Consider the following 13530-nt stretch of genomic DNA (forward strand, 5'->3'; position numbering starts at 1 on the left):
ATGTAAGAAATACTCTGAATGCAGGCAAAATGGCAGGCAAAACAACAACAAAACCCAGTAGTAGGGAACTCCTTTTCATGCCTCCCACAATGTTTCTCTGTCACCTTTTAAACTTTCTCTTATAACACCATTTTCTTCTCTCATTTTATTTCTGTCTATAGAACATTTCACACGTTAGGTGAAGTGAAGGTGGGAATCAGGATCATGCACATCATCTCTTCTCCCAACCTCCTTATCAGCTTGACATGTGCACAGATCCTATGCATACCACCCAGGTTGCAGTGGACCCTGGTGTATAGCCCTGCACTGGGTTCTCATGGTCTCTACCTGCCCAGCTCACTGAAGAATGGGGAGGGGAATTAACAGCAACTTTGTTGTAACTGGCAGCGCCTTTCCCTCCCATCCTTGTAGGGTAAGAGGACCTAGTAGTAAAAGGAACTACTGCTGCATCTATTTCCCCCTACTGGCCAATACGGACTGGGGAGAGTGGGAGAAGGAGGAAGTGCTGCACAAGCCTCTTGGCCAAATGCCTTGTGTGGAAGCAACTCCTTCTCGTGCCTTACCCATTGGCTTATTGAATTGTCCCCTAGAAGTCCCATAATAAGAACATAAGAACATAAGAACAGCCCTGCTGGATCAGGCCCAAGGCCCATCTAGTCCAGCATCCTGTTTCGCACAGTGGCCCACCAGATGCCGCTGGAAGCCTCAGACAGGAGTTGAGGACGTGCCCTCTCTCCTGCCATTACTCCCCTGCAACTGGTACTCAGAGGCACCCTGCCCTTGAGGCTGGAGGTGGCCCACAGCCCTCCGACTAGTAGCCGTTGATAGACCTCTCCTCCATGAAGTCATCCAAACCCCTCTTAAGGCCATCCAGGTTGTTGGCTGTCACCACATCCTGTGGCAGGATGGAGGGACCTCTGGGGAGTGATGATGGAAGGACCTCTGGGGTCTACTTTCCTTGTCCAAAACAACAAATGGCAAAACAACAAATTTGTCACCACCACCACTGCATACTGGGGTGGGTACTGGTGGTTCAGGAGTCAGCTGAGTGGGCCCTCCAATGGTCATGGGCCTTGGTCTGTGCCAACCTGGCCAACCTCTTGCCCTGCCCTTGGTGATATAGTGTACATGCATAGGACTTTTCGTGCAAGTTCAGGAACCCTGCATTTCCAGTATCCCTGTTCACATGGAAAGAGCCCTATGCACATACAATATTTTCTCCCATTAAGAATGCATGGAGGTTAGAGGCAGGGGCAGTATGCCCACCACACCCCCATGCATTCAACATAATTTGTGCAATCTCTCTCTCCCTCTCCCCTCCCCCCTCTCTCTCCATTCCCTTCACTTCTTCTCTCCACCTTTGTCTTCTCCCTTTCTCTTTCTCATTTCATCATCTGTATTGCCCTGTCAACACCACCTTCATTTCTAGAGTAAAGATAAAATAAACTGAAAGAAGAAGCTTGCAAACCTAAGAAATCTGTCTTATGAGATGGAATAGATCCAACCCACTAGAAACACAGCCCTGGACATTTCTAATCAATTACTTTGTGTGAGGTTATATAGCGGTGTGCTGCAAGCAGGGAAAGAAAGTATTTTGTGCCAGATCTCTGTATAGGAGAGTTCATGAAGTGGGATGACAAAGAGAGTGAACTCGGAAGCCCCCAATTCAAATCTCATCTCACCTATGAATTTGCTCGGTGTCCTCAGGCCACCCACTATCAGGCTCAGTCCCTTCCCTTCCTCCATATCTGGAATATGGGATGAATTATGCAGGCCTACCCTTGTAAAGTGTTACAAGGATTGCTAAGATAGTGAATGTCAACTATATGGAATACTCAGAAAGCACAATATAAATGCTAAGCAATCTTTCCCATTCTTGTAGAGCTGAACAAGAGTTAAGAAACTAGCAAAAGAGTTGTTGGAAAATACATGGGAAATCATAGCAGACAATTGAATTACAAGAGAGACGTGACACATTGCTCAATGTTCCAGACAGGAACATAAGAATTGCTTGCTGGATGAAAGCAAGATTCACTCAGCTTTCTGTCCAACATTCTGCTTCCAACATAGCCAGGTGCCCCTGGAAATTCACATGCAGGGCACAGTGCGGATGGCCATCCTGTTAATTCCCATCATCTGATCCTCAGCATTATACTGCCTCTGAACATGCTTCTGAACAAGGAGGTTTCATATAGCTATTGGGGTTGATCGTTGTTGATGGATCTATTTTCAGCCTATGCAACTGGCCAGCAGCAACCCTTGCTGCTTCTGCTTTGGCAGATCAAAGGATGATGATGATGATGATGATGATGATGATGCCATTCAGAAGAACCTTTTCTATCATGCTGTTTTGGCTTTAGTGAATCATGCTAACATAGAATGAAAAAAGAAGTTATGCCTCTGATACTCTGTAACCAAACTAGAAAGGTCAGGCATCCACCTTCTTCTCGCTCTTTGCAAATACATCTCTACTAGATAGTTCATCTTTACCTCACCTGGGACTTTAGCAGTGATAAGGTTAATGATAAGGCCTTGAGGCATTGTGATCATTCTTGGATATGTATAGTTCTTGTGGGAAAGGAGAGGCTAACTCAGTCTGAAAAGAAGAAGAAAGGGGCCTGTTGGGTTGGATCTAATTGGACTGTTTCCCCTTCCAACAATCCATAAGGACATCTCTGTTTGGAAAAGGTGAGTTTATCAAGCTACATGAGTCACATACTCAAAGCAAGCTGTGTGGGCAGCATGTACAATAGAACCTGAAAGTTTCTTCTTAGTACTAGTAACAAATGAAAGAATCATGATGGAAATTGCTCTAAACCAGGGTTTCTCAACGTGTAGGTCCCCAGATGTTATTGGACTTCAACTCCCATAATCCCCAGCCCCAATGACCTTTGGTTGGGAATTATGGGAGTTGAAGTCCAATTACATCTGGGGATCCACACGTTGAGAATCCCTGCTCTAGATGCTACTTAGGCACTGAATATTGGTTGGCCTGCACAACTCTGAAGCTCTTCTCACAATTGGTGAGAAGAGCTCCTCTGAGGTCAACAGGGTTTTGCCTGCTGGTCGGGCGGATTGGCTGCCCAGACAAGCAGCGGCTTGCCTGTGGCTCTCCCCTGCCTCGTCCGTCCACTCTCGGGGTCAGGTGCAGGGAAGTCCCACTGTGCGGTGCCCTGCATCCCGGAGCCCCAATATGGAGACCCCAAATAATGGAGAGGCAAGTGTGCTGGGCTTACTGGGCTCCCCCCTCCCCCTCTGAGTGTGCCCATCGTGGCTGCAAGCAGCTGTGGCAGACACACAATCAATTAAATGCAGTTAAGGGACGGCTTGCTCCCTTAACCTCATTTAACTAGGAAACTACATAGGTAGGTTTGCCGCCATGTAGCCACCAGGATTGGCCGTGATCCTGGTGGCTCACACGAGCCCCTTTAGCCCAGTTTTGCACACTCATGTGAATAGCCTCATTGTCAGGTAGCATAGGATGACTCAAAAAACACTGGCTTACAGCTAGACTAGTGTTTCACTACTAACTGGAGAAGAAATGCACCTCTAGGCAGTTTGCACTGCTCCACATTGTTGCACAGCTCCTCGGAGAAGACCATCTCTAGACATTACAGGTTGCATGATGTATTGTGCCATGTGTACAATGTGAACTATCCTGGAACAGAGGTTCCTTTCATTGTGCTGTGTCCTTACTCTAGTGCAACAGCATTATGCTAGTGCAACACTACTCTGGATGTAGCCCCCTGGTAGATATGAAGCCTATTCACACGAGCAGCCTAACCCAGGCTAGGGCCGCCCAGCCTGGATTAGGCTGCTTGCGTGCAGCTCCAGGTGCCTAACCCTACTTTTTACCCGGGTCTTTAGCCGAGGTTAAGGGTGCGCGTGAGTGCTTCCTTAACTCCAGTGTCCTGTGTCTGCTCCGACTCCCGCTTACCCTCTGCATCGCCTAATTGTTTCAGACATGGAGATTGTTCTGAAAGTGTAGATTTAAAATGTTGTCTATGAGTCACAGCACTGAGGAAGCTTCTCACTAGTTGAAGCAAGTGACAGCAATAACTCTTCTGTTCTCCTGTGCTCGCTGGCACCTGACACCATCCCATTGCTGAAACACTCATCTGGTTCCTGCCCTTTCTGTGACTTAGCTAGGCCACGAAAGGCCAATTCCAAGGTGTGGGCAGTTCTAGAGTGAGGCCAGGAAGGAGCACACGTCCGTTTCTAGGCCTTTTGAGCAGTACTACGTGTTTATATCCCTGGCTATTATAAATGTGAAACAATTGGTGCAAATGTGAAGTGGTCAGATGTAAGAGTAAGGATATGAATTTCTTTGGTTCTGTTGAACTTGGTTCCACTTGCCAAGGACACGTCTTAAGCTACATTGCATTGTTACAGCTTGTACCTTTCTAGAATTGTCCATATGGAGCATTTTGGTCCACATTAGTTTAGAGCAGGGATTCTCAACGTGTGGGTCCCCAGATGTAATTGGACTTCAACTCCCATAATTTCCCAACCAAAGGCCACTGAGGCTGGGGATTATGGGAGTTGGAGTCCAATAACATCTGGGGACCTACATGTTGAGAAACCCTGGTTTAGAGCAATGGCATTTGCCTGAAATGCTGTACTCCACAAATATGATAGTAATTATCACAATGTTATTTTCTTTAGCTTCTCTTTTTTGGATGCATATTTTCTGCAATTCTGTGAAAAACAATTTTGAAAGAATTGCAGTGCCCTTTCATTCCCTGGCTTCAAATAAGCCTTCAAAGTAGTCTAAAGTGAAAACAAATTAGAAATCAATATTCCAATTAATTTAGACATACTGTACATTGAAGTGCAGCGTCTTAGCTCATAAGCGCGTTGCGCTATTACAAGGACCACTTAGTATGGTCCTTTCTCACCGAAATAAGTGGGGCTCCTGCAGTGCTGCTCAAGAATGAGTGGTTTGTGATTTAGAAGAGCCAGTAGGTCAGATCCACAGAACACTACACTGTGTGCAATATACTTGCATCAGTCTAAATGTGAGCCTTAATGGATTTTTTATTTGCTTTTGAAATAAGGTAACTGAGACAGGAGAGTTCTGAAATTACAAGAGTGCTTGCAAAAGATTCTAAGTGCTTGACAAATGCTACTTTTCATACTTTGAGGAAACATGGCCATTGGTTGCCAGCTGATGTAAGCTTCTCTAGTGGAGGGAACTATGGTATGTGAATGCTCACCTCTATGAGGACAAAGTGTGTCTAGCACATGATGGAAATGTGCAGGAGATCTTTTCTGCTTCTTTTAGTACAGGTTTTATTTATATAGCAGACTTTTTAGTGCCAAGAATCCCTGCTAAGTTTTGATTCTACATTTGAATGCATTCCACTTGCCTGTTCCAATTTTAAACTTTAATCTCTTCTGTGTGGCAAAATAAATATAAGGTCTATTCAAACGCTTTCACTAATGCCTGCAAATAAGAGACATGCAAGACAATTGTTCCTTTCGGTTCATCCTTTTCAACAGAAATCCCTTTTGCTATATATGTTGAGATTTCATAGAATTTATTACATATAATCAATTTTGCTTTATTTGTTGAGACAAGCAACTCAACCCTTATTTCAACATGTATAGCAAAATTGGTTTGTACTATATAATAGCAGGTCGGCTACTCAACTCAAGATCAAAATGCCACCAGCAAGTCCTTGGTAGGAATGAGACAAAGACCTGACTCCTATTATTTTCCATCCATACCCATGGGGTTGTGGGAAGGAATGGGCATAATTGTAGGGTTCATCTTACTGAGGACTTGCAGAGAACAGAATAATTTTAGTCCACTCACTCTGCTCAAATTCTGTAATGTATCACAGACACTGGAATAGTTTCTGCACTTTGCTCCTATTGAGCACCCACTTTATAGCACTGGAGACTTCCAGATGCGAGGGAGGCATAGCATATGACAAGGCCTGTGCCAGACACTACCTCCTATCCAAACGTCTTTGATCCAGCAAGTGTCTGTTTTTATTAGCTTCCCTTTGCTGGATATGAGGTACCTCTGCCTCCCAGTGGCACACCTGGCCTTTGGGGGGGGGGGCTCCTGCCGCCACCCCACGCCTACCCCACCGCTGCCTTGCCGCACTGCCCTGCAAGGCGCTCCAGTGCGCCTGGGCCTCAGAGTTTGCAAGGACTGCTGGGCCAGACAGGCAGGCCCAGCAGCCGCTCCGGCCACCGCCACAGGGCAGGGGGAGACCTGCTTGGCTCTCCCCCACCCCAGGCTGTGCACATTGGTGGCTAAAGGAAGGTAACCTTTTGTGGGGCAGCATAGCAGGGCAACAGTGGGGCAGGTGTGGGGTGGTGGCAGGAGGCCCCCCCCCCGGAGGCCTCCTGTCCATTGGAGGACCCTGGACCTTGGAGACCAAGGGTCGGGTCCCCAAGGTCCAGGGGTTAGAGCGCCTCTGCCGCCTCATATACCCAAGCCCCGTCAGATAGAGACAGGAGGCAAAAAGAGAGGCCTGTTTCTATTTCTGTAACCTGTCAGAGAAACAGCTGGTCTTGGGCCCGCTCTGGAAATGTTGTCATTGCCACAAACGTGGCTCCTTGGAGGATTCCTGTTCAAGCAAACCTGTTTCCTGCAGCTGGCAGCAACCCCTACAGGTGGAATCTGGGGGAGGGGATAGTGAATGAGTCATAGGTGCAGCTCATTCCCACTCTCCTTTCCCTGCTTCAGCTGTCTCATTCTGCCTCACCTCCCTCTGTGTTAGCCCGAGGCGTGCAGGTTGGTCATTCACTGGAGTTGGGGAACAAGGTGAATGGCCAGCCTGTGCACCTGGGTTTAACATGGCACCAGGGCTGGGGGAGGCAAAATGAGGCAGCCAGGGTGGGGAGAGGAACAAATGACACCTCCTGCAGCTCATTTACGGCCCCCCTTCTCTTCTCATACAGATGCTGCTCGCCCCTTGCTTAATTCTAAGACCAAAAAAATCAAAAACAAAGGTGTTCCATAGGACCATATACATTCAAAGCTGCCGATCAGATGCCTAAGGGATATAATGTAGAAAAAAAGGGGGGAAAGATGGTGGGGGGATCCAAAGCTTGCTCCATTGCTCTCCAGCAGTGATAATCAGCATAAGCTCTTTTCGGTAGGAATAACAGTAGTCATAGTAGTTAGCTTGAGCCGCTATACATGGTGTTCTGGAGGTTTTCTGTTACAAATTGTTTGTATTGTTTTATAATTCTTAGTGACTTTGGGAATTTATTTATTTATTTAAAGTGTTCAAAACCTCTTTTGTATTCTAAAAATATGCAAAGTGGTATGTGAGAAACACCATAAAATAATTAAGATACTTAATATAACAAATAGAATAATTAGCAGATTAAAACAGCACATAGTATTTAAAACTGCACTAAAGGCAGGTGTTTCTAATGGGCGTGGGAGAATAAATGATAGCTGCCTTGTGCCTAAAGGACAATAGCATAGGTGCCAGGTGAGCTTTTGGGGGCAAATAATTCCAAGAGCATTCTGTTTTGAGGAACAGAGAAGCAGGATAGATATAGTAATGTAAATAAAACAAACAAACAGAGTCTTCAGGCTATGATAACCATATGATTATAAACTCAAATGCCAAAACTGTTTGCTCCATAGAGATCCAAACTAAATTAATGAAACCATTTCATGGTTATTTCCATCGGGTTTCTTATGTTTATTGTACTCTTCAGACAATGGTGATTCAGAATGCATGATGGAAATAGGCAATATTGATATTAGTTCTTCTATTCTGGTGAAACAACTAATAGATAGCCTACTTGAAATTAGTTTTTCTAGGTTCATTGCCTGACATCCTGGCTAGCAGTGCACTGGTGCAATAGTGCTGACATCCACACTAATGTTGTGCCATTGTGTGAGGAGGCAGAGGGGGAGAATTTTGTGTATCCCTTTCCATCTGAAGCCCACTTTGCGTTTCAGAAATATGTCTCTGAGGGTCATGCCACCCTCAAGGACATATTTTCAGGAGTCACAGTGGACTTCAAAGGGCAGGAGAGGTTAACCAAAATAGCCCTTACATCAATGCTTGTGCCACACATTCACTGCTGCAGCAGCAGCATTTTCTTTGTCTGGATGTCAGCCAGCAATTGAGAAGGTAAGCAAAGGATCCAGTAGCAAATTCTACATATACTCAAATGGTCATATACTACATATACTCAAGTGGAAAGATGGGAAATGAAATATATATATATATATATATATATATATATATATATATATATATATATAATTTTCTTTTAAACAGTGGTCGCAGTAGTAATTGTCACCCTTTCCCCTTTATATCCCAGGTTGAAGCAGTGGCCAGAGCAGCCTTTTATCAGCTTCAGCTGATATGTCAGCTGCATCAATTTCTTGAGATAAATGACCTCAGAACAGTAGTACATCTGCTAGTCGCCACCAGACTTGACTACTGCAATGCGCTCTATGTGGGGCTGCCTTTGTATGTGGTCCGGAAACTGCAGTTAGTCCAGAATGCGGCAGCCAGGTTGGTCTCTGGGTCATATCGGAGAGACCATATCACTCCTATCTTAAAAGTTCTACACTGGCTGCCGATATGATTCCGGGCCAAGTACAAGGTTTGGGTTATAACCTATAAAGCCCTAAACAGCTTGGGCCCTATGTATTTAAGAGAATGTCTTCTTCGCTATCAACCACACCGCCCATTGAGATCATCTGGAGAGGTCCGTCTGCAGTTGCCACCGGCTCGTCTAGTGGCTACTCAGGGACGGGCCTTCTCCATTGCTGCCTAGGCTTTGGAACACACTTCCTGCTGAAATAAGAGCCTCCCCATCTCTTACAACTTTTAAAAGGGCAGTCAAGATGCATTTGTTCACCCAGGTTTTTAATTACATATCATTTTAATTGTGTTTTAATAGTTTTAATTTTTTAAATTTTAATTGTTGAAATGTGTCAATCTTTTTATTGGTCATTTTTATTGTTTTGTAAACCGCCCAGAGAACTTATGTTTTGGGCGGTATAAAATATGTTAAATAAATAAAATATGCTAAAATAAATAATGGGGTCATATTAAGCCAATTGGCAGATCAGTTGGCACAGAATTAGTTACAGTGTTCTTGAAACAATGCCTATGATGTTGCCAAAGCATGTTTAACTCTGTCCTGTAGATAGAACTGTCAATTCACAGTGCTTGCATTTGGCTGGATTGTACCCAATATTTGGAAAACTTACTGAATTTCAGAATGAGGAACATAATCTATGTTTGTGTATATTAAGCAGGAGCATATTAAGTATTAATATGCATATTAAGTATTAAGCAGGAGTATATTAAGCAGGAGTATATTAAGCAGGAGTATATTAAGCAGGAGCATTATACCCTTGGGCTATGGATATTTGCAAAGTTCCAATGTAGGCTTACAATACTCAACCACTCACAGTAGGAATTTCTAGAGCAAAGAATGACTCTGCAACCAACATTCACAGGAAGAAAAGGGGTTTTAAAGGATTTCAGATCCCACAAACGTTGGTGTACAGTTCCTTTGTCTGTGCAGTTTCACAACACAGTCTCAGAGGACAGGGTGAAAATGTATGAAATTGAATGTGGCAATGGAGAAAGATCTTTGTCATTTAGATAGCCCAAGACTTCGGCTAGATTGGTGGCTTAAGCAGGATATCAATTCTCTCTTCACAGGTGACATTTTAATAGAAGAAGGTTTTAAGTCCAAATAAGGTTTCACCACATTGTTAGACAAGATGATTTTTTAAAAATAAAAAGACAATTAATCTTCTAGATAAGGCACAGTGTTGTGACTAGGTCATAATAGATAACTGAGAGTAGAATACAAAGTACTGTTCCATAAAAGGATAGTTCTGTTTGCATGTTTTATATAACCAGGAATCAAGTGTGCAATTTCTTCAGAGTGCAATTATTTTATAAAAATAAATGGATACTCTCCTGTTGAATTTCTTGTTTAACAGAGAAAGGCTACAGGTTTCTACATTATTATTGTATTAATTTATCTTATTAAAACTTATAATTTAGCTTTCAGTTGCATGAGGATCCCTAAGCTGGCTTAATGGCAACTAAACCTTATTTTCTTAAAGAAGGCCAAGTTCTATTAATGACTCATGTGCTGCACTGAAATGAACTGAGTTTTATTGGGTAGAGTGTTTGCAGGATCTGTTGCCAGACAGATGTGAAGTTTAGTTCTCATACTTACTTATATTATCAATTCACTTATAATTTGCTTGTGATTCTTACCAGATACCTATGTTTGCGTAGGCTTTTCTGCATTTTGCTATTTTTTACACTAATATGGACTCAATTAAAAACAACAACACACACCTCACATCTGTATGTAAGACCAAAGGCCATCGTCCATAATGGACTCGGTTTTGGAAAAGAAGCATATTTGGCCTGAGATTAACATATTAGGACTGGGTTTCATGAATTTTGATCCAGCAATATGTATCAGGATTCTTGTCTGTGGCATACTTCTGCTCTCAAAAAATGAATTTGTAATGTTCCCTGTTTTCTATAATCACTTCACAACTGTACATACTTTTTGTAAAAACATTTTTTTAAAGATCAAGTACCTATTTCTGGGAAGATTTTTTTTTTTAAAAAAGAAAACAAACAAAAAACCCAAAGTGATTCAATGACTGAAAGTCAGTTTGACTAAATTAATGTTTTCCCTGTACTTTCTGAATTCTTTTGTTTTAGCATGCACTTGGGAGTCTCTGTTTCCATTTGATGAACACATACAGAATGATACGAACTGTGCACAGTATTTGAAGATATATGTTTGGAATAATCAAATAATCAATACTCTAAATTCACAGAAAAAAAGGCATTTGATGGTATTGATAGTACACTTTTGAAAATGCCAGTCAAAGATTGTGGTTTAAATAAAAATTTAACATAAAAATTGAAAACGCTCTCTTTTTTAAAGTAAAGATGTAATAATTTGGTTGACACATTTGTACTGGCAAATGTTTCTGGAAATGGATGAGTGCAGGGTTTGCCAAAAATAAATAGTTTACAACACAAAATTTACACTTTTCAGTAATTTAATGTCTGAACATGTTCCAAAAGTACAAAACACATTTCCAATTTAAAATCTATTAGTAGTTAAAAAAAATTCCTAGTACTTCTTCATAGCTAAGAACTTTTCAAAATCTATTGTTTACAACAGAACCTCCAGCATAAGAACAGCCCTGCTGGATCAGGCCCAAGGCCTATCTAGTCCAGCATCTTGTTTCACACAGTGGCCAACCAGATGCCTCTGAGAAGTCCACAGGCAAGAGCTGAGGGCATGCCCCTTCTCTTCCTGTTGCTCTCCTACAACTGGTATTTAGAGGCATCTTGCCTCTGAGGCTGGAGGTGGCCTATAGTCACCGGAGACTAGTAGCCATTAATCAACCTTTGTCTAAGCCCCTTTTAAATCCATCCAAGCTAGAGGCCATCACCACATCCCTTGGCAGAGAATACCATAGATTAATTATGCACTGTGTGAAAAAGTACTTCCTTTTGTTGGGTCCTTTTCCTCTAATGTTTCATTTTCTTTCCAAGAAATCCCATACACACCTAAGGCTTCTATTGATCTGCTCTATTGTCTCAATCCAAACATTGCTTACCAGTGCAGGTACTCCAACATGCATGGAATTCCCTCACACATGAATAGTTCTCCATTCATTTAAATAGGGAGATCCAATCCATGAACAGAGGAATGCACACATGGTTTAAGTTTCTTCAGTGAAATGAAGTGGGGTCCCTACCTGTGCATGACCTTCGCGTGCACATTTTAGCCGTACCGGACTCTGACTGAGATGTGTGAATTTTATTCTGCATTGACAGAACACACTGGATCTATACATTTCTCACTCTAAAAATATCAATGCAAAAGAAACGTTAACAATGTATGGGAGAAATTAAATTGCAACCTGCGATTAATCACATCCTCCTAGTGCTATTTTATAGTGAACCATATGCCCTATCAGCTACAATCTGCTACACTATCATAAACGAGCTAAGCCTTGTCAAGTTTCAAGAACATTTTCTAGAAATTAATTCATTTCCTGCAGTATTTGACCAGTCAGAAGAATCTTTTAATTAAAGGAATGTTTAATGAAATAAAGATATTTTAAGGAACACCTGTATTCTGTAGGAAAAAGCAAATTTTGTTGTGCTACTAAATAATAATGCTCACCTCCAAATAAAACCGACGACAAAAATCATGAATCCCATGATGTAAATTTCAGTTGCTTTTCATTGGATCAAACACAACTCAATAAAAATAGATGGTCTCACATGACATCACAGATAATCTGCACTAAAAAGGACTGGTTGGAGCCCCAGAATATGTTAAACGTTGAAAGGAATATATGAATGAAAACCCAAAACAGAATACTTGGCCATAGCTTCCTTGCCTGAATGCTACATAGCAACCTGTAACCCAGAGAAAATAGCAAATGCTCCAACATGAAGGAACAGTTAATAAACAATTGATAAGCAACAGTGTGTGGTATACTGTATTTGAAAAAAAACCAAAACCTGATACTTGAAATGAATATTTTGTTTTTCAGGCAAAGGAGTAACTAAAAATCTTCTCTTTTTTGATCAGAAAAAGTGACTTTTTGGCTTCACGACGAAACTGGCCATGTCCTGTACTTCCACATGTTCACCATGGAGCATGAAAACACAGTTTCCTTCATGGTTTCTAGAGATAGAGGTATCCAACCCAGTACACTAAATTAAACAGCAGGAATGATGTAGGGAAAAAGACCCTTGAATAAGAGTCTAGTTCTAAGATGTCTATGTGTATCCGTCCTTTCCGCCACGAGCCTGATTTACATTCTTCATAGCAGCAGAAAAAGCTCTGACAGTCCTTCCCATCCAGGCATTCATAGATACAATTGTCTTCAAATTCTTGCCAGTACATGGCATTATTCAGTGTGATGACTGTAGGAGGAGGTCTCATCTCCAATACAGAATAATTCTATGAAAAAAGGAAGGATATAAGCAACTAAGCTATCACAATGACATCAGAATTTTGGCATGCACGTGCTGATCTAGAGAAATCCCATGGTGTGGTTTTTCTGGAACTGGAACTTATAGAGGTCATTCACACTAGCGATGAGGAAAGACAGAAGAAAATGGATATTTTTAGCTTGGAGAAGAGAAGACTTGGGAACATGCTAGCACTCTTCAAATCTAGTCCTAAGGGCTATCATAAAGAAGAGGGCAAAGATTTGCTCTCTACTGTCCCGGAGGGCAGAACTAGATATAATGAGCTTAACTTACAGAAGAGTAGATTTCCGTTGAATATCAGGAAGAACTTTTTAATGGTAAGAGAGCAGTTTGACAATAGAACAAGTTACCTAGGGGTAGGGGGTGAGCTCTCCCTCACTGAAGGCCTTCTTGTAAAGGCTGGACAGCCATCTGTGGGAATGCTCTAGTGCTGGGTTTCCTGTATACAGCAGAGGGCCTACATGGCTTACGCATAACTGACACATTTTTCTTGCAGAATTAAACACCATGAGGCTATTCACAC

At 42.3% G+C, this 13530-nt stretch overlaps 1 protein-coding gene and 1 long non-coding RNA gene across 11 annotated transcripts in view; one reads left to right on the top strand and one right to left on the bottom strand.

Annotated features, from left to right (window-relative positions):
• LOC128348764 (uncharacterized) overlaps positions 1–13530 on the top strand; it is a 210995-nt gene that overhangs the window by 184934 nt on the left and 12531 nt on the right. The window lies entirely within an intron of this gene.
• The window catches only part of GABRG3 (gamma-aminobutyric acid type A receptor subunit gamma3), a 578435-nt gene continuing 575934 nt past the window's right edge, over positions 11030–13530 (bottom strand). For 9 of the 10 annotated variants that reach the window (XM_053304388.1, XM_053304387.1, XM_053304386.1 and 6 more), the window contains one exon: positions 11030–12975. In XM_053304388.1, the coding sequence (XP_053160363.1) occupies positions 12697–12975 (279 nt within the window). In that variant the 3' untranslated portion in view covers positions 11030–12696. The remainder of the gene's footprint in view (positions 12976–13530) is intronic. The other variant, XM_053304397.1, reaches the window with a different exon arrangement.

This window comes from Hemicordylus capensis, chromosome 3 (genome assembly GCF_027244095.1).
Source record: "Hemicordylus capensis ecotype Gifberg chromosome 3, rHemCap1.1.pri, whole genome shotgun sequence".
NCBI lineage: Eukaryota > Metazoa > Chordata > Lepidosauria > Squamata > Cordylidae > Hemicordylus > Hemicordylus capensis.